The 20,910-nt window shown below is 46.8% G+C and overlaps 1 protein-coding gene across 2 annotated transcripts in view; it reads left to right on the top strand.

The window, feature by feature from the left end:
- crim1 (cysteine rich transmembrane BMP regulator 1 (chordin-like)) overlaps positions 1 to 20,910 on the top strand; it is a 262,131-nt gene that overhangs the window by 221,135 nt on the left and 20,086 nt on the right. For both annotated transcript variants that reach the window (XM_059985617.1, XM_059985618.1), the window contains exons 10-13: positions 318 to 439; positions 10,065 to 10,274; positions 13,063 to 13,278; positions 18,096 to 18,317. In XM_059985617.1, coding sequence (XP_059841600.1) covers positions 318 to 439; positions 10,065 to 10,274; positions 13,063 to 13,278; positions 18,096 to 18,317 — 770 coding nt within the window. The remainder of the gene's footprint in view (positions 1 to 317; positions 440 to 10,064; positions 10,275 to 13,062; positions 13,279 to 18,095; positions 18,318 to 20,910) is intronic.

The raw sequence follows: 20,910 nt of genomic DNA, 5'->3' as shown, positions 1-20,910 counted from the left end.
AGCAGTGGCACTCATAACCCAGAATACAAAAGAAAAACACTGAACGTGAGAGTATTGGCCACAAATTCCTTTGTTGCCCCAACCTTCCACCTTTGCATTGATAGAATTAAAGTTACAGCATGTTGTAATGCGAAGTCATAGTGGTGCAAAATCATCTTAGTGGATTGTATCTGAGCCTCTAACCAAGGGATTTGAAATTTTCAAAGCAAGTTGCCAGACTGCAATTCCTTTCTGGTGTAATATATCCATCAAGTTGTACAGGTTAGATACCCTGGTTTGCAAATTAAGTTCTCCAATAACTTTTCTTTTCAAATCAGGAAGAACAAACATGGCTGTGATATCTGTCGCTGTAAGAGGTGCCCTGAGCGTCCATGTGACAAGTATTGTCCAATGGGGTTCGAGCAGGACATATATGGCTGCCTTATCTGCAAGTGCAGAGGTAAGGGGAACTAATTGGTTTTACCTGGTGTATTGAGCTGTTGTCACACTGGTCTTAAGGAAGGAGATGATAATTGTCATGGGAATCCCAGTTCTCCGAGGCCTAAGGAAATATTTCAGTGTCTGGCATTAATTAAGATAGTCATCTTTCTAGAAGGGCTTTGATCGTACTCATCTCCCTCAAGGGAAGCAGAGAACGTAAGCTAATCATTCACACAGCAACGGTACCCTTTACAAATTGCAGACTGCCTTTCAGGAGGACAGGTAAGTGAAACGAGTGAGAATTCCTTGGAGAGGTTGCTTGCCGACAGTAATTTTTTATTTTGTATTAGTAGATTGATTGCGTGACTAACAAGCCTTTGCTGCTGAATCCTAGCTCACCAGCTGATGTGCCAGAGGGCAGAGAGGTAATACCCCCACAGACTCCGGCAGGTGTAGCTAGCTCAACAACTTTCTACTGTCTGTCCTTGTTTTCAGATCCTTCCCTGAGCACACACCTCCCTCTATCAGTACCATCTTGCGGCCTTTTGAGATTACTGTGTCTCTACCTCTATCTGTTTGAACACCCCTGGTTTTTAATTGCTTCAGCATTCAGGGCCAAGCCAGCGCATAAAGCTCAAAGTTACCTCCCTGTAGCTCCCTGATTCCCTACTTCATTCTCTTCCTATAAGGCAGGGGTTCTTAACCTGGGGTCCACGGACCCCTTGTGGAACTGTAGATAGACTCCAGTTAGCCGGTGAACTTCAAGGCACAATAATTTACATCTTTATTTTCACTAACCTTGAACTGAAATTTAGCATTTCCTTCAATAATGAATGTGGCGCAAGCCACAGTAGTATTAGCAATTTCATGTTCTTGTATAACAGCCTTCACACAGATATATATTCAACAAATAAAATTTTATTCTAACTTGTCTGTATTTTAAATGTCTAGTCTTGTTATTTATTGTACTAGTAAAGAAGAAGATACAGTATATTACTGTATCATAATTTTTTTTTATATTTTGAGAACTGGAGATCAATGTAATTGGTCTCTTTGTAATCTTATGCATTTTATTTCATATATGTAAATATATTATTCTGAGAAGGGGTCCACAGGCTTCACCGGAGAGCCAAAAGGATCGATTGACATAAAACAAAGTTCAAGAACCTCTGCTTTGAGACATTCCTTACAACCTTTTTCCTGGACAACAAAACAGAAAATTGGGAGCATGGAATAAGCCTTTTGGGCCTCTTCTCCCATTCCCTACCATTATTGCCAAATTTCTGTCTCAATACTATACGGCTACTCTGTCCCTGTACCACTTAATGCCTTTTGTGTCCAGAGAGCTGGGCTCTTATGTTCAAATGTATCTTGAAGTGACTTAGTGTCAAAATTTTGCCTGATTTTCTCCTGGTTTGCTTTACAAATGTGGTCAGCATGGTAACGTGGTGGTTAGCACAATCACCTTACAGCAATCAACAAATGGTGTTCGATTCCCGTCACTGTCTGTGAGGAGTTTGTACGTTCTCTCCGTGACTGTGCAGGTTTCCTCCTGGTGCTCTGGTTTCCTCCCACTGTCCAAATATGTACTATTAGGGTCAGCAAACTGTGGGCATGCTATGGTGGTGCTGGAAGTCTGGTGACATTTGTGCACAGCCCCCACGACAATCCTCGCTGATTTCATTTGATGCAGTGACTCATTTCGCTACCACCAGACTTTACCTTCCCCCCTCCCTCCAGTCTACCACAAACATCTTTACCTCCCCCCCTCCAGTCTACCACAAACATCTTTATCTCATTCTCCCTCCAGTCTACACAAACATCTTTACCTCCCCCCTCCCTCCAGTCTACACAAACATCTTTACCTCCCCCCCTCCAGTCTACCACAAACATCTTTATCTCACCCTCCCTCCAGTCTACACAAACATCTTTACCTCCCCCCTCCAGTCTACCACAAATATCTTTACCTTCCCCCTCCCTCCAGTCTACACAAACATCTTTACCTCTCCCTCCCTCCAGTCTACACAAATATCTTTACCTCACCGTCCCTCCAGTCTACCACCAAACATCTTTACCTCCCCCCTCCCTCCAGTCTACACAAACATGTTTACCTCCCCCCTCCCTCCAGTCTACACAAGCATCTTTACCTCCCCCTCCCTCCAGTCTACCACCAAACATCTTTACCTCCCCCCTCCCTCCAGTCTACACAAACATCTTTACCTCCCCCTCCAGTCTTCACAAACATCTTTACCTCCCCCCTCCCTCCAGTCTACACAAACATCTTTACCTCCCCCCCCAGTCTACCACAAACATCTTTATCTCATTCTCCCTCCAGTCTACACAAACATCTTTACCTCCCCCCTCCCTCCAGTCTACACAAACATTTTTACCTCCCCCCCTCCAGTCTACACAAACATCTTTACCTCCCCCCCCAGTCTACCACAAACATCTTTATCTCACCCTCCCTCCAGTCTTCACAAACATCTTTACCTCACCCCTCCCTCCAGTCTACCACAAACATATCTTTGCTTCTCCCCTCCTCTGCTCCACTAATAAACATATCTTTACCTCAGATCCTCCCCCACACCCCACTTTCCACGGGGAGCACTCCTTTGTCCATCCAGCCCTCCCCACTGTCCTCGCTCCTGGCACATAGCACTGCAAGTGGCCAGAGTGTTACACCTTTCTCCTGCGAACCTGCTCTGGTGTCTGTTGTGTTCAGTGATCCCAATGCGGCCTCCTCTGCATTGGTGAGACCTATCACAAAATGGGGGACCGCTTCGTCAAGCACTTGGGCTCCATCCGCCAAAAGTGGAACTTCTAATTCCCATTCCATTCCTGTTCCGACATATCGGTCCATGGCCTCCTCTTGAGCCACTCTGAGCTCACCTTGTGTTCCGTCCGAGTCACCTCCAACCTGGTGGATTGAATATCGATTTCTTTCCCTCCCACCTCCCCCCTTCTTCTATTCCCCACTATAACATCTTACCTCTTCTCAGCTGCCTATCACCTGCCCCCACCCCCAGGTCCCTTCCTACCTCCCTTTCTCCCATGGCCCACTCTCCTCTCCTATCAGATTCCTTCCTTTCCAGCCCTTTAGGCTTCACCTATCACCTTCGAGCTCAGGGGTTAGGAATCCCCGTATCTAGCTAGTTCTCCTCCCCCTCCCCCTCACCATTTTATTCTGGCATCTTTCCTCTTCCTTTCCAATCCCGAAGAAGGATCTTGGCCTGAAACATTGACTGTTTATTCATTTCCATAGATTATGCCCGGCCTGCTGAGTTCCTCCTGTGCTTTGTGTGAGCTGCATTTCGCTGTATGTTTTGATATACAGGCGATAAATAAAGCTAATCTCAGATCTTTAAATTCAAGAAGCCTGTTATTAATAGAAGCTGTGGTGAGTCAGGGCAGTGAGAAGAGCCAAAGTGCTTGATGTTGGCTCGGGACACTGGGGAGCAGCCGCAAGGGGCAGTTATTCATCTCAACGGTGTTGTACCAGTTTTGTTTTTTTTATCTGCAAAATGTTTTCCAAACTTCTGGAACAAACAGTTTGCAAGCATGTGGTCATGAGCCCTGCAAGGCTACTCTGCTGGGTGGTATTCGACTGGTAGTGGGATCTTTTTTATTTAACCATGGTGCATCCCCTGGGAGCCTTTCCAACTGCAGAGTAAGTGTGCACAATAATTCCTGCTTGATGTGCACCCTGTTTGCTGTTGAGCCTTTCTCAGTACACCTCCCAAGGCAGGATTAAGGTCAAAGTTCTAAACAAATTTCTAATCTAAGTATATGTATGTCACCATTTACAACCCTGAGATTCATTTTCTTGTGGGCATACTCGATAACTCTATTGACTATGGGGTGGCACAGTAGCTAATGGCTGGTGTGACACTCTACAGTTTGGGCAACCCAGCTTCATTTTCTGCCGCTGTCTGTGAGGAGTTTGTACGTGACTGCATGGGTTTCCTCTGGGTGCTCCAGTTTCCTCCCACAGCCCAAGGATGTACCGGTCGGTGGGTTAATCAGTCATTGTATATCATCCCGTGATTAGGCTAGGGTGAAATCAGGGGATTTCTGGGCTGTACAGCTTGGAGGGCTGGAAGGGCCTTTTCTACACTCTGTCTCAATCAAATAATCAATCAATAAATAAATACCTTGACAGAGTCAATGATTAAGACTGCCCAGCTAGGGTGTTCACCTAGAGTGCACGGGTACCAAAGCAAATGCGCCTAAGTTCCCCTCCACCTCAAGGGAATAATTAATAGTTCCACCTTTTGACAGGCTTTATCATAGGCAAACTGATTTTGGCTGGTAGAGGGCACAGATTTAAGATTGGTGATTTTTCTTTCTAGCACGTTGTGAGCTGGAAACTGTTAAGAATGTAGATTCTCTGGCAGGGGAACCATGTGGCTGTCGGGGGGGTGGGGGACGTGAAAGGTAGTGGGTGTGAATGAGGAGAAAGAGGATTCTGGGAAAACAGAGCTTGGCTTTGTACAGCAAGGCGGGTTTTCCATTTTAATTTTCCAGGGTAGTGTAGCAGATAGCTTAACACTTAAACAGCACCAGCTATAAGATCAGGGTTCAATTCTTGCCAATCTCTGGAAATTTTTAATCTTTTTACTGATGCACTTCCGAGTCACACCAACCCTGGTGAACCTGATTAATCACAATGGCCAATTAACCTACCCAATATGTATTTGGACTGTGGGAGGAGACCAGGGGACTGGGGGAAATCCACACATTCCACAGTGAGGATGTACAGAATGGCGCCGGTATTGAACTCCGAACTCCGGAATGCCCTGGGCTGCGATAGGTCACACAAACCACTTGGCTACCGTGGCAGCCAAGGTTTGTACATCCCTGTGACCCCATGGGCTTTCTCTGAGAGCTCCAGTTTCCTCCCACGCTCCGAGGAAGTATGAGTTGGGGTTAGTAGGTTGTGGGCATGCTTTGCTGGTGCCAGTGGTGCTTTCAGGCTGTCACAAGCACATCTTGGACACTGCCGGACATAAATATGCATTTCTCTCTATGTTTCCATCCATATGTGACAAATAAAGCTAATCTTTAAAGGATAATATTTCAGAAAGAAAACCTCTGGCCTCTAATTGACCTTAAGGTACTTGGGGAGCAATTGGTCTTTAATTAATCTCAGGGTGTGGCTGAAGAAAATTTGGCCCCTAATTGATTAAAGGATGATCGTAGTCTCAGCAATGAGATTTTATTGGGTTAAAATGACAACCTACTTCATCAGCTGAAGACTGAGACAAACCCAATGCTCGTAACAGGATCTCAAACACAAGAAAGCCTGCAGATGCTGGAAATCCAGAGTAGCCTGCACAAGATGCTGGAGGAACTCAACAGGTCAGCCAACGTCTGTGGAAATGAATAAACAGCCGATGTTCCAGTCCTGAAGAAGGGCTTCGGCCTGAAACGTCGACTGTTAATTCTTTTCCCTGGATGCTGCCTGGCCTGCTGAGTTCTTCCAGCGTTTATATGTGTTACTTTTATAGGATGTTTCCAGCCCTCTTTACATCATTGGCCACTACCATTAACCGTGGAGCCCAGGTTGGAAAATCCTGGACAAGAGAGACAGAGAGTGGTGGATGGGAGGGTATAATTTAAAAGGAAAAGATCTGTGCTGGAGTGAGGGGCAGCAGGAATGGGTTGAGTAAAGGGTGACTGGTGCAGGGTAAAGAGACGCCTAATGACCTCTGTCCCCTGATGGACTCTGAACCAAGTAAGTAGAGGATGAAACCAAAAGCGGGCCGAAAGGACTGGAGGACGTTGAGTGCTGGTGGATTTTCAGTCGTTGTGAAAGAGTCAGTCTCTCAAGCGGAGGCGGAAGTGGGGAAACAGAAAGAAAACATTCACAGTGTATCCCTGTGCATGACCCAATTCCAATGTCTCCAAGGAGCCTGCCACTGTTAATCACATTACTTGTATCTCTACTGCAAATCAGTAATTATTTAGGTCACTCGATCAGGGACTCTTTACAAACAACTGAATATTTAAATGAGATATTTTGGAATTTGTGCACACAATGTCCTAAATTGTGCTTCTAGAAGTGACCTTCTATAGTTGCACTACCTTCTGAGGAGGGTGGACTTCTAGCTCTCATTCATTCTCTATGTAGATGTTATTAACTGGGTAGTGTTGGGCTGGATGCCCATACTGATCAAATTGTGTGTCAGTGTTAATGATTGGAGCGCTCACACCAGGGCAGAATTAACTAGGACTGTCCATTCTGCCCTTCATTCCCGTCCCTCCTTCTGAATCATCTCCATTTCACCGTACAGGCCCTTCGGCCCACAATGTTGTGCCGACCCTTTAACCCACTTTGATCAATCTAACCCTTAATCCCACCCCCACATAGCCCTCCATTGTTCTTTCATCCACTGTCTATCTCTGAAATGTCCCTAATGATACTGCCCCTGCCACCACCTGGCGACACGTTCCATGCAGTTACAATTCTCTATGTAAAAACTCTGCCTCTGACCTCCCTCTTTTATTTTCATACAAGCACCTTAAAGTTAAGCCACGTATTGGCCCTGTCCTAATCCCACATCCCTGCATCTCCCTTCTACCCTTTGGCCCCAATGTTGTGAATATACATAGGAACCAAACATCTACAACATCGATGTATCTTAATTACCAGTAATTTCCCTTCCCTCTTCTTCCATTCCCCACTCTGGCTCCCCTCTTACCTCTATCACATTCCCCTGGCGTTTCTCCCCCTTCCCTTTCTCCCATGGTCTACTCTCCTGTCCAATCAGATTCCTTCTTCTTCAGCCCTTCAGCTTTTCCACCTGTCACCTTCCATCTTCTCACTTCACCCCCTCTCCCATCCCCATCCTCTTATTCTGGCATCTTTCCCCTTTCCTTTCCAGTCCTGATGAAGTCGACCCTCCATCAGGTTCAGAAGCAGGCCCGAAATGACAACTGTTTACTCACTTCCATAGATGCTGCCCAGCCTGCTGAGTCCCTCCAGCCTTTTATGTATGTTGCTCTGAACTTCCAGCGTCTGCAGAATCTCTTGTGTTTATCTATTGTACAGCCCTCTGCGTGAAGACATCTCTCCTCAGTCATTAAAGCTGGCCTTTAATGCTGACCCTATGGCCTTACCCTGCAGGCTACCCAAAAGGAAGGTAGATTATATTGGGAATGCGATTTCTGAAATAATGTTGCAGGATTCAGCTTAAGTGTCATTGATTCTGTTACAGATTATCTATTTCTCTCACAAACAGCTGAGTGTGGATGTATGTACATTGAGTGAAGACGCTTTTCCTGCCCCATCCCGAATCTGTGAAGTCCCGAGTGACAGTGTAATTCCCCTCACACACAGATGAAACAGAAAGGGGCAGTGAGGAAATGTGCTTAGCAGCCAGGTGTCTGAATGCATCAATTCAACAGGGTAAACACAGGCTTTCCAGACAGAACTGTTTAGCCGAGCGATTGATTTCACCGACTGACATGTCACCGCAGTCAATAGGAAGCTTGCCTGCAGATTCCCAGCAATCCCTCACCTCCACTGTAGAAATTCCTCCCAGCGGGGGCTGACATTGGGTCAATATGCATGAGGAGTGCTGCTAGTGGGATGGAGTGGTATTGAAAGCGTGGAGCCACTCTACAGAATATCAAACCGCAAAATCCAGTGAACTTGATCAGGAGGGAAGGGAATTTGAAGGTTGCAAGCAAGACCCAGTTATCTGAAGAATGGGCAGCTGACCATTGAGGCCACGTGTTGAAAGGAGGCATAAGAGATTCTGTACTTAATGGAAATCTGGTGCAGTGCACACAAAATACGTTATGTTTGTGTCGCGTATTTTGAAAGGAGAATCCATTTTATGAAGGCTTTTGATTGGCCTATTGTTGGGGAAGAGGAAGTGAAGCATCCAGATATCGCTAATAGGAGTTTCAAGCCCATGTGCAGACTGAGATGGACAGTCCAGCACAGGAGTACTGCGTTTTCGGTGTCCTTTTGTCTGTGTGTCACCATATCCAGTGTTTGCCTCCAGGTGCCCATTACAGCAAAATGATGGAAAAACTCAGCAGGTCAGGCAGCATCTCTGGATAAGTATAAACAGTTGACTTTTCATGTCCAGACCCTTCTTCAGGACTGACTGACAAAAAACGGGTTATCCAGTCTTTAGCACAGGGATTCCCAACTTCTTTTAAACCATGGACCAATACCATTAAACAAAGGGTCTACGGACCCCAGCTTGTGAATCTGTGGTTGAAAATATTGCTCTTTATGGAGTTTTCAGAACTGGCTATGCTTAATTTGCTGTGAAATGCTAGGCACATGAACATAAACAATTAGATCAGGAGTTGGCCATGTGCACCTGCCCCGTCTATCACCGTGGTACTTCTCCTCAGCACCATTTTCCTGCATGAACCCCAAATCCCATCATCCCCTTAAAAGCAGAGCACACTCCCCATCTCTAGCGCCACGCACGCACGCACGCACGCACGCACGCACGCACACACGCACACACGCACACACACACACACACACACACACACACACACACACACACACACACACACACACACACACACACACACACACACACGCACACACACACGCACACACACACACACACACACACACACACACACACACACACACACACACACACACACATATCTATGCAGGGAAATAAACAGTCGACCTTTTGGGCCGAGACCCTTCATCAGGACCTGGTTGAGTAGCCATCGAGAAATCACACGAGTTTCGTGCTAAAATAGTAGTTTCTTGGTCCCTGCTGGTAAACACAGCTTTCTGTTTTATTGTTGCAATGTAAATTTCTCAAGTGCCGAGGTGGGATTTGAACTCCGTGTCCTGATCATTGATGTCAAGGACTGTGGAAGCTATCTTACTATTATGTGAGAAAGGTGCAGTGATAGGGATGTTGTGTGGGTAGGAGGGATTTGTTTTGGGGTTATTTTATATTTACTCTTCAGCTGTTCAGTGCAACATTGTGAGCCCAAGGGCCTGTTCCTGCACTGTAGTGTCTGTTCTGGGTTCTAATGTTGAACCTGGAAGAGTGTAACACACCGAGTAGGAGCAGGCTGAATGGCCTGCTCCGGTTCCTGGGTCGAACTGTTTCCAGAATGCTGGAGGAACTCAGCAGGTCAGGCAGCATCTCTGTAGGGGAATAAATGGGCAGCAGTTCGGGCTGAGACCCTTCATCAGCTCTCCAACATGCTGTCGAGATTTGATTCCCCTCTATAGGTGTTGAGTTCTTCCAGCATTCAAAGTTCTCGTTTGAACATTTGCTACTACCGCAAAGATCTGCACTTGTGGCAGCTCCGCCCAGGCCCACGGCCTAGGCTTCCCGTGCTCACAGCGGCATATAGCCCTCTTGCGTGACTACCAGTGACGGTGGGGTATGGGTCTGATACCCCAGGACCATCACTTTCCAGGGCCCGTTGAGCTGGCAGAGAGGATTCCGACTTCCAGGGCCACCACCTTGCTCTCTGTATTGACCAACGCATTTTGTGGGTCTGATGAGTGTTCTGTCAAAATTTCCAGCACCCGCAGGATCCCTTGTGATTGTATTTTGTTGAGGGAGGTGACAGTGTATTTGAGGAGCTGTGCTGTGCTCCCCCCCCCGCCAGGCTGACTGTGGTTCTTGCCTCCGCAGATGTGCCCACCACCCTGGTCCCACCGGTGAAAGCCAGCTCCTGCCTCTCCATGGACGGCCGGTGGCACAAGAGCGGCGAGAGCTGGCACGACGGCTGCCGGGAGTGTTACTGCAACGGTGGGCGTGAGATGTGCGCGCTCATCACCTGCTCCGTGCCCAACTGTGGAAACCCTGCCATTCGTCCAGGACAGTGCTGCCCAACCTGCCCAGGTAAGGGCCCTGATCTGGAGGGCACTCCTTGGCCTTCATTACTGCCATCTTAATACTACATTGTCCATAAGACATAGGAGCAGAATTAGGCCATTCGGCCCGTTGAGTCTGCTACGCCATTCAATCACGGCTAATTTCATTTCCCTCTCAACCCTAATCTCTTGCCATGGCCTTTGATGCCCCTTCTAACCAAGAACTTATTGACCTCAGCTTTAAATATACCCAATGACTTGGCCTCCGCAGCCAATGATTTCCACAGATTCACCACCCTCTGGCTAAAGAAATTCTTCCTCATCCCTGTTCTAAAGATAAAAATTAAAAAAAAGAAAGATAATGATATAAAAACATGGAACAAAGGGAAAGGCCCTTCAGCACAAAATGTCTGTGCTGAACATAATGCCAAATTAAACAAAATCTTACTGCCTGCACATGATCCACATTCCTCCATTTCCAGCATACTTATGTGTCATCCACCAGCCTCTTAAAGAAGCACCTTTATTCGTAGCTGCTTCCTGGCAGCCTGTTCCAGGTACCTACCACTCACTGTGTGTAAAAAAAATCTTTCCCTGCCCCTCTCCTTAAACTTTCTCCTGCTCACCTTAAATACATCTCCTCTAAGATATGACATTTCTACTCCCCCTGGGAATCGGCTGGCGGAGTGAAGATACGCCTCTACCAAAGTGGATGCGAGGCACTCCTTCCCTCTGGTAGCCTGCAGGTCACCCTGGGGCAAGGTGTAGTACTCGCTTAGCCCCCGGTCAGGATCACATTAAGCCACGGCAGCAGGTAGTGGACGGTCGTATGAGCATCTGATGCAGATCACAAGACCTGTTTATGTGACCAACTGACGCCAGGCAGACAATCTCAGAAATTTTTGGTAATGGCCGGGGGTCACCCGTCTTGTAAAGACACTGCCCAGAAGAAGACAATGGCAAACCACTTCTGTAGAAAAATTTCCCAAGAATAATCATGGTCATGGAAAGACCCTGATGGTCCAAGTCATATGACACCACACATAATGAACGAGCAAACCCTCTGAAAAAGATTGAGTCTGCCCGTCCTGTTTACACCTCACATAACTTTATTTATGACATCTCCCTTCGACCTCCGGTACTGCGGAGAAAATAAGCCACGTTGGTCCAATAACTCCTTCCAGGTAATACCCTCTATCTCAGGCTGGATTCCCCCGCCCCCACACCCTTTCGAAAGCCTTTCCATATTCCCAGTAATTATCAAATATTGAAAGCCAAGATAGAGTGGGGAAGGTGTTTTGAAGAATCTGTGACCAGAAGACATAGCCTCAGAATAGGACTTCCCTTTCAAACGAAAAATGAGAAGTAATTTCTTTTGTAGATGGTGAATCTGTGGAATTCATTGCCACAGGCAGCGGTGGAGGTTAAATCATTGGGTATATTTAAAGCTGAGGTTGACAAGTTCTTGGTTAGAAAGGGCATCGAAGGTTACCCAAGAGAATAGGGTTGAGAGGGAAATTAAATTAGCCGTGATTGAATGGCAGAGCAGACTCGATGGGCTGATTGGCCTAATTCTGCTCCTATGTCTTATGGTCCTGGGCACTTGTGATACACAGAAGCGTACATTACAATCATGAGAAAAGAATAATTGCTTAAGATGAATGCAGAGCTCTATTCTGCCCAGTAAAAAATTAATTTCCTTCTCTCTGATAAGTTCAAGTTTAATTGTCATTCAACCGTACATGAATACAGCCAAATGAGAGCGTTACTCCGGGGCCAAGGTGCAAACACAGAACCAACAGTCAGACACAGCACAGAGCACACATAGCTCATACAAGACAACAAGAACATGTAAGATTATCAGTAAAATACAGTCACACAGGAATATATAATCCAGAACCCTGACTCTATGAATGTTGCAGCAGTCTGCAGTCGAACACAATACAGGTTATCTTCAACTGAGCAAGCACTGGGGTGCAGCGTGGACTCCAGTTTGGACGCTGCACCATACCGCCCCCGGCACTCTGCTGGAGCACACCAACCCCAACACCTCTCTTCTGGGCGGCTGTAAGCAGGCGACACTGTGGCTTAAGGCCTTGTCCTCGCTACAACCAAGGCCACGCAGCTCCCCTGCCAATAACTGACCCCTTTTCCTTCATGGCCTGCAGAAAATGGCTGAAGAAGGGGAAGCTACCCAGCACATGCCTGCCTTGGTACTGGCTTTGCAACCTGAGGCACCCACTCATTTATTTCTCTGCCCTTTGCATGGGCCTTATGTTCATGTCCTGCAATCGTTTCCATTTCTGCTTGTGTTAAAGTTCTTCCTCTGAATGGGGTGGAAGTCGATATTCTAAGTATTTTAATATGGAAATAGATCAGTACTTTAGAATCAAAAGGTTACCAGGAGGGTAAAAGGAATGCAGAGCCAACATTGCTGTCAGATCAGCTGTGATTTATTGAGTGAAGAAGACTGCATCACCTACACACTAGGGATTCTATAGATACTGGAAATCTTGGGCAACACAGACAAACTGCTGGAGGAATTCAGCAAGTCAGGCAGCATTCATGAAGGGGAATGATCAGTTGGCAGTTCAGGCCTAGACTATTCAAGGGGGCAGAAGCCGGAATAAAAAGGTGGCAGGAGGGAGAGGAGTACGAACTAGAAGGTGATAGGTGAGGCTGAGGGGGATACGTGGCAGTGTTAGTGAGTCTGGCTGTCAAAAATGGTGGAGGAGCATCTGCTAATTGGTATGTGCGTCTCTGCTGAGCTGTGCTCTCTACTGTGGTGACCTTGGTTCTGACCACTGTGTTCCCAGAGGACCTGGAGCTATGGAAGCCAGATCAAGGCGACTCGTCGATCTGCCATGCGCCTGGCGGAGAGTATTACGTGGAAGGAGAGACCTGGAACATCGACTCCTGCACCCAGTGCACATGTCACAGTGGCCGGGTCCTCTGCGACACGGAGGTCTGCCCTCCCATCCTCTGCCAGAACCCCACCAGGACCCTGGATTCCTGCTGCCCACAGTGTCCAGGTAGGTGCACAACCCACAGAGCCTCTCGCAGCGCACTCAGCGGCCTTAGCAACCGCACGGCAGCGTTGCCGCTCTGGAAGAAGTGTTAAAGGGAGGTAAATGGGTCTATAAGGGACTAGATTAGGAAAGGACTGTGCGCTTGGGGTGGCACTGTAGCACAGCAGTTCACATAGGCGGCACAGTGGCGTAGTGGTTAGCGCAATGCTTTACAGTACCAGTTCAATTCCTGCTGCTGCCTGTAAATATGTCTGTACGTGCTAATTTCTAATTTCCTCGGCGTGCTCCGGTCCAAAGGTGTACTGCCTGGTAGGTTAATTTGTCATTGTAAACTGTCCCATGATTAGGCTTGGGTTAAATCCGGGGTTGCCGAGCAGCGTGGACCGAAGACCCAGAAGGGCCTGCTCCACGCTATATCTCAATAACTAATAATAGTAATGTCATCACAGTGTCAGCGACCTGGGTTCAATTCCGTCGCTCTCTAAAGTGTTCCGGGTGCTCCAGTTGACGATACAGGAAAAAGTGGATCTGATCATCTTGGCGAATGTATTTCTGCCATTCCGGGCTGCCTTCCCACCTCAGCGTCCTTCTCAACAGAGCCAGAGTCCCCTCCTCCTCCCAGTTTACAGTTCAATTATGTCAGGACTAGCTGTGCTGATTTAGTGCATAATACTGCATGCTAATGAGTTCTGCGTGTGAACCAGACAATGTTTAAGGTCTGTAAAGGTCACTGCACCGCAATCTAGATTAAATAAAAATAAAATAGCTACAAATAAATAATTCATCTCGGAGATCCATGCAGAGGAAAGGTTTAGCAGCCATTTATCAGTGTAGGGTACCCTAAGCTCCTGTGCATCAGGGAAGTTACTCAGTCGTATTCAGGAGCAAGGGTGAGGGATGGTGGTGGGGGGATGAGGAAGGAAGTTACCAAAGTCTTAAACAGTGACCCCCCCCCCCTCCCCAAAGACAATGTAAGCTGATTAAGATAAGGATTACTGGGGATTTGGGATTTTTTTTGCTGAGCCAGTATGAGTGAGTGGTAGAATGTCAAGTGTTGAGAATGTGAGGAGAATTAATAGGCTGGGATTACTGCAGAGTGAGTGTTAATGGTGGGACTAGGTCCTGTATCTCTACGTGACTCAGAGTGGGGGGTCAGGAGCTCTCTGCTGAAAGGGTACTGGAGCCCGAAAGGCTCACCAGATGGGAAAGCCACAGTCTGTGGGGCAGCAGCTGAGATGCCGAAATTTCCAGAGACAGTGGCTACTTTCTGTACTTGTGGTAACTTCTACTTTACAAAAAGACCACTCGACAACTCGATGGCCAAAAGAGCATCTTTATCTGGGACGGCAAATGATATTTACAATACCAAGGCTTCCAGGTACCTCGTGCGGCCTGGATGGAGGAACTACATACAATGCATACTGGGAGTAAAAAGAGCGGAAGTAAAGACCCCGCCAACCCCCGATCCCATCTCTCATTACCAACAGCTTCCCGATTAGTATCAACTTACTTTTAATAATACTCGCATTAAAACAGTACTGAAATCCAACATGGAAGCAGTGGTTCTGAGATCAATCCTGGCAGGATGATCAGATCTACGGAGAGGGGGCAGAAGAGGTTCACCAGGATTCTGCCTGGTTCAGAGAGCATGAGAGGCTGGACAAACTGAGGTGGTTGTTTCTGCAGCATTAGAGGCTGAGGGGAGATCTGATAGAGGTTTATGAGATTATGAGAGGCATAGATAAAGTAGACAGGGTTGAAATGTCTTAATACCAGAGGGCACATGCATTAAGGTGAGAGGAGGTGGTAGGTTCAAAGGAGACGTGAGAGTTAAGCTTTTTTACTCAAAGAATAGCGGATGCCTGGAATGCGCTGCCTGTTATGCTGGTAGAGGCAAACACATTCGAGGCTTTTAAGAAGGCCATATGTGGTCATTATCATCATTTGGATAGGCACATGGATGTGAAGAAGATGTAGGGATGTGGACATTGTGTACATAGAAGGGATTAATTACAGACAGACAGATATACTTTATTGATCCCGAGGGAAACTGGGTTTCAATACAGCCACGCCAACCAAGAATAGTGTAGAAATATAGCAATATATTTAAATTAATAAATAAATAAAATGATTAAATGAAAATAAGTTCATCATGCCAAGTGGAAATAAGTCCAGGACCAGCCTATTGGCTCAGGGTGTCTGACACTCCGAGGGAGGAGTTGTAAAGTTTGATGGCCACAGGCAGGAATGACTTCCTATGACGCTCAGTGTTACTTATTGGGCGTTTTTGATTTACTTTTTAGCTGGTAAGATTTCAGCACAACATTGTGGGCCAGTTCCTGTGCTGTGCGACTCTGTGTTCTACGGGGTCACCAGTCACAGGGTAATACAGCATAGAAACACGCCCTTCGGCCCAACTATCCATGCTGAACAGGCGCGTCACCTTTGTCAGCTTTTGGCCCATAGCCCTTCAAAACCCTTGTATCTGTGAAACCATCCACGTGTCTTTTAAAAGCAGTTAATTTACCTGCCTCAACCACTTCCTCTGGCAACTTGTTCCAAATACTAACCATCCATGACAATGCTGCTTGTTCCTCACGTCCCTTTGAAATCTTTCACCTCTCACCTTAAACCTATGACCTGTGTATTTTTTAATACCCCCTCCCTGGGAAAAAGACTGTATGCGCTCACCTTAACTATCCCTGGCATGACTCTGTGCATTTCTAGAAGGCCATACGTGGTCATTATCATCATTGTTATGTACTGTGTCGTACTGACATTGGTGACCATGGTCTTTCTATGATCATGATTGTTCTTGGCAAATTTTTCTACAGAAGTGGTTTGACATTGACTTCTTCTGGGCAGTGTCTTTACAAGACGGGTGACCCCAGCAATTACCCCAGCAATTCCAGAGATTGTCTGCCTGGCATCAGTGGTCGCATAACCAGGACTTGTGATGTGCACCAGCTGCTCGTACAACCGTCCACCACCTGCTCCCATGGCTTCACGTCACCCTGATTGGTGGGTGGAGGAGCTAACTAGGTGCTACACCTTGCCCCAAGGGCAGCCTGCAGGCTAGGGAGAGAAGGAGCGCCTTACACCTCCTTCAGTAGAGACATATCCCCACCCCTCCACCCCCCGCCTGTGGTGCCCTGCTCAACATGGTATCTTTGCTGATGTATGGTTCTTAGGACAAGTGAAAGCAGCCCCTGAAGCCACAGCAGAGAAATATGGCCGACCAACCTAATCTGTCTTTGGCGAGATCTCTAATCCTCACAAGCTCCTCAGAGGTGGATTTCCACAGAGTTTGAGGACTCCTGCCACATTCGTCACTGCAATGTATCAGTGTAGCCTCAGAAACAGAAAATTGCGGCAGCTCAGGTGGAGGCCATTTGGTCCATCAAATCTGTTCCAGTCCTTAATGCAGTAATCCCTTTCTCCAAGGCACAAGAGCGGCAGATGCTGGAAATCTAGAACAGCACACGCAAAATGCTGGATTTGCTCAGCAGGTCAGGCAGTGTCCATGGAGGGGAATAAATGAACAATATTTTAGGCCAGGCACCTTCACCAGGACTGGAACGGAAGGGGTCAGAAAGCAGAAAGAGAAGGTTGGGGGGAGGGAGAGGATGGTGAGAGGTGAAGCCAGGTGCACGAGAAGGTAGGGTAATGGGAGAGTGGGGATGAAGGGGAGTTACGGTGGCATAGTGGTTAGCACAACGCTTTACAGCACCGTCGACCCGGGTTCAATTCCTGCCACTGTCTGTGTGGAGCTTGAACATTTTTCCCGTGACTGCTCCAGTTTCCTCCCACAGTCCAAGGACATTACCAGTTGGCAGGTTAATCTGCCCTTGATTATGCTCGGATTAAATCAGGGATGGCTGGGAGGCACCAGGAGAGCCTGGTCTCAATAAATCAATAAATAAATGTGGGAAGCTCTACAGCTTCTCAATTCATCCCTGCAGACATAGATGCTGCCTGACCTGCTGTGTTCCTCCAGCGCTTTGTATGTCAACCCCATTCCCCTCCTCCTTCCCAGGAGCCCTGTGAATAATTCTGCCACAAATCATTTCAAAGACGCTGATTGAGCCTGTTTCCAACATCCCTTACAGAGAATGTGTGTTAAATCCCACTAATCTGCATAAAACAAAACGGTCCTCACACTTCCCTTTTCTCTGGAGCTCAGAATTTAAGTGACTCCCACACCTCGAACCAGCAAACAATGGGAGCAGCTTCCCCTCTCCACTCTACCCCACTGTGGGAAGGGGTTGACCCTCCCTCTGGGTAAATTCACTGGACAGTTTCTTCCAGCCAACAGCAAGAACGAACCTGTCAAAATTCAACGGGTCAAATAGCATCTATGGATGAAAATGGACTGTCCGTGTCTTGGGGATGGGTGGGGGGTGAGGGGTGTTGGCACAGTAACGTAACCGTTAGGGTAATGCGATTACAGCACTAGTGACCCGAGTTCAGTTCCACCTCTGTCTCCGAGGAGTTTGTACGTTCACTTTATGATGGCAGAGGGCTCCTCCCACAATCCAAAGCTGTATGGGTTAGTAAGTTAATTGGTCACATGGGTGGCATGGGCTCATTGGGCCAGGAGGGTCTGTAATCTTGCAGTATCTCTCTCAGAGAAAGATCTCTCCAAGTAGAGGATCTCAAATCAAAACATTTCCCTCCACAGATGCTGCCTGACCTGCTGAGTTCCTCCGGCAGCCTGGTTTTTCTTTTTGCTTCAGATTCCGGCATGTGGGCGTTGTTTATCACAGGGGCTCAGAAACTTTCCACCCTCCACTCACTAACCTGTTATCTGTTGTGATCAGACGAGCCCCTTCAGCCGGCAGCGCCCAGCAACAGGAGCAGGCCCAGCTACTGCAAGAACGAGGAGGGCGACATCTTCCTGGAGGCCGAGTCGTGGAAGCCGAACGTGTGCACCAGCTGCATCTGCATGGAGGGCAGCATCAGCTGCTACTCAGAGTCCTGCCCGGCTGTCACCTGCCCCCGGCCCGTGCTGAGGAAGGGTCAGTGCTGTCCCTACTGCATCGGTGAGTGTGGACTCGGAGGGGCCATCAGGAGGGAGGATATAGAACAGTGCAGGCCCTTCGGCCCACAATGCTCTGCTGACCTTTCAAACTGCTTCAAGGTCAATCTAATCTTCCCCTACCACATACCCCTCCTTGTTTCTTTCATCCACGTGCCTGTCTAAGATCAATGTCCAAGTAAATTTACTGTCAAAGTACGCGAATGTCACCAGATACCACCTTGAGATTCATTTTCTTGTAGGAATTTACAGGAAAATAAAGAAGTACTGTAGAATTTATGAAGAACTATATGTAGTTTTTTGTATGGTTGCACAGTGCTTTACATTTCAGGCAACCCGGGTTCAGTTCCCACCTCTGCCCCATAAGGAGTTTGTACAATTTCCCCGGGACCGCGTGGGTTTCCTCCCACAGTCCAAAGACGTACCGGTTGCCAGGTTAATTAGTCATTACAAGTTGTTCCGTGATTAGGCGAGGGTTAAATCACAGATCGCTGGGCGGTGAGGCCTATTCCGCACCGTATCTCAGTAAAATAAATAAAGACCAGACACTGACACACATTCAATGTGCAAAGGAGGACAGAACCAGCCAGGAGGAGATTTAAAAAAAGAAATAAAACAGCCTCTTAAATATCCCTAATGTATCTAAGAAATTTAAAAGTGGATAAATCTCTGGGTCCTGACAGGATATTCCCCAGGACCTTGAGGGAAGTTTGTGTAGAGATAGCAGGAGCTCTGACGGAGATCTTTCAGATGTCATTAGAAATGGGGATTATGCCGGAGGATTGGCGTATTGCTCATGTGGTTCCATTGTTTAAAAAGGGTTCTAGAAGTAAGCCGAGCAGTTATAGAGCTGTCAGTTTGACATCAGTGGTGGGTAAATTAATGGAAAGTATTCTTAGAGATAGTATTTATAATTATCTGGATAGACAGGATCTGATTAGGAGTAGCCAGCATGGATTTGTGCGTGGAAGGTCATGTTTGACAAACCTTATTGAATTTTTTGAAGAAGTTACGAGGAATGTTGACGAAGGTAAGGCAGTGGATGTAGTCTATATGGACTTCAGCAAAGCCTTTGACAAAGTTCCACATGGAAGGTTAGTTAAGAAGGTTCAGTCATTAGGTATTAATGCTGGAGTAATAAAATGGATTCAACAGTGGCTAGATGGGAGATGCCAGAGAGTAGTGGTGGATAATTGTTTATCGGGATAGGCCGGTGACTAGCGGGGTGCCTCAGGGATCTGTTTTGGGCCCAATGTTGTTTGTAATATACATAAATGATCTGGACGATGGGGTGGTAAATTGGATTAGTAAGTATGCCGATGATACTAAGGTAGGAGGTATTGTGGATAATGAGGTGGGTTTTCAAAGCTTGCAGGGAGATTTATGCTGGTTAGAAGAATGGGCTGAACGTTGGCAGATGGAGTTTAATGCTGAGAAGTGTGAGGTTCTACATTTTGGCAGGAATAATCCAAATAGAACATACAGGGTAAATGGCAGGGCATTGAGGAATGCAATGGAACAGAGAGATCTAGGAATAACAGTGCATAGTTCCCTGAAGGTGGAGTCTCATGTAGATAGGGTGGTGAAGAAGGCTTTTGGAACGCTGGCCTTTATAAATCAAAGCATTGAGTACAGAAGTTGGGATGTAATGTTAAAATTGTACAAGGCATTGGTAAGGCCAAATTTGGAATATTGTGTACAGTTCTGGTCACCGAATTATAGGAAAGATATCAATAAATTAGAGAGAGTGCAGAGACGATTTACTATGATGTTACCTGGGTTTCAGCAATTAAGTTACAGAGAAAGGTTGAACAAGTTAGGTCTCTATTCATTGGAGCGTAGAAGGTTGAGGGGAGATTTGATCAAAATTTTGAGAGGGATAGATAGAGTTGACGTGAATTAGCTGTTTCCATTGAGAGTAGGGGAGATTCAAACGAGAGGACATGATTTGAGAGTTAGGAGGCAAAAGTTTAAGGGAAACACGAGGGGGTATTTCTTTACTCAGAGAGTGGTAGCTGTGTGGAATGAGCTTCCAGTAGAAGTAGTAGAGGCCAGTTCAGTTGTGTCATTTAAGGTAAAATTGGATAGGTATATGGACAGGAAAGGAGTGGAGGGTTATGGGCTGAGTGCGGGTAGGTGGGACTAGGTGAGATTAAGAGTTCGGCATGGACTAGGAGGGCCGAGATGGCCTGTTTCCGTGCTGTGATTGTTATATAGTTATATGGTTAAGATTATGGATTCAGGGTAAGCACATCTGCATGAAGCATTGTCGCAGGAAAGCAGCATCTGCCACCAAGGTCACACTCTTTGCTCGTTGCTGTCATCAGATAGAAGGTACAAGAGCCTCAAGAACATTTACTGCCCCTCAACCTTCAGGCTCTTGAACAAAAGGGGATCACCACAGTTACTTTCCCGTCCATTGATAGGTTCCCAGAAGCAGTGATATCACTTTAAGAACTCTTTATCTCATTGTCACATGTTCTCGTCATTTATTGCTATTTTATATTTGCATTGGCACAGCTTGCTGTCTTCTGCACTCTGGCTGATCTTTCATTGGTCCTGTTACAGTTACTCTTCTATAGATTTATTGAGTCTGC

The sequence above is a fragment of the Hypanus sabinus genome, chromosome 12, assembly GCF_030144855.1.
Source record: "Hypanus sabinus isolate sHypSab1 chromosome 12, sHypSab1.hap1, whole genome shotgun sequence".
Classification (NCBI taxonomy): domain Eukaryota; kingdom Metazoa; phylum Chordata; class Chondrichthyes; order Myliobatiformes; family Dasyatidae; genus Hypanus; species Hypanus sabinus.
Note: the sequence above shows the minus strand (reverse complement) of the source record. Positions and strands in the feature narration are given on the sequence as shown.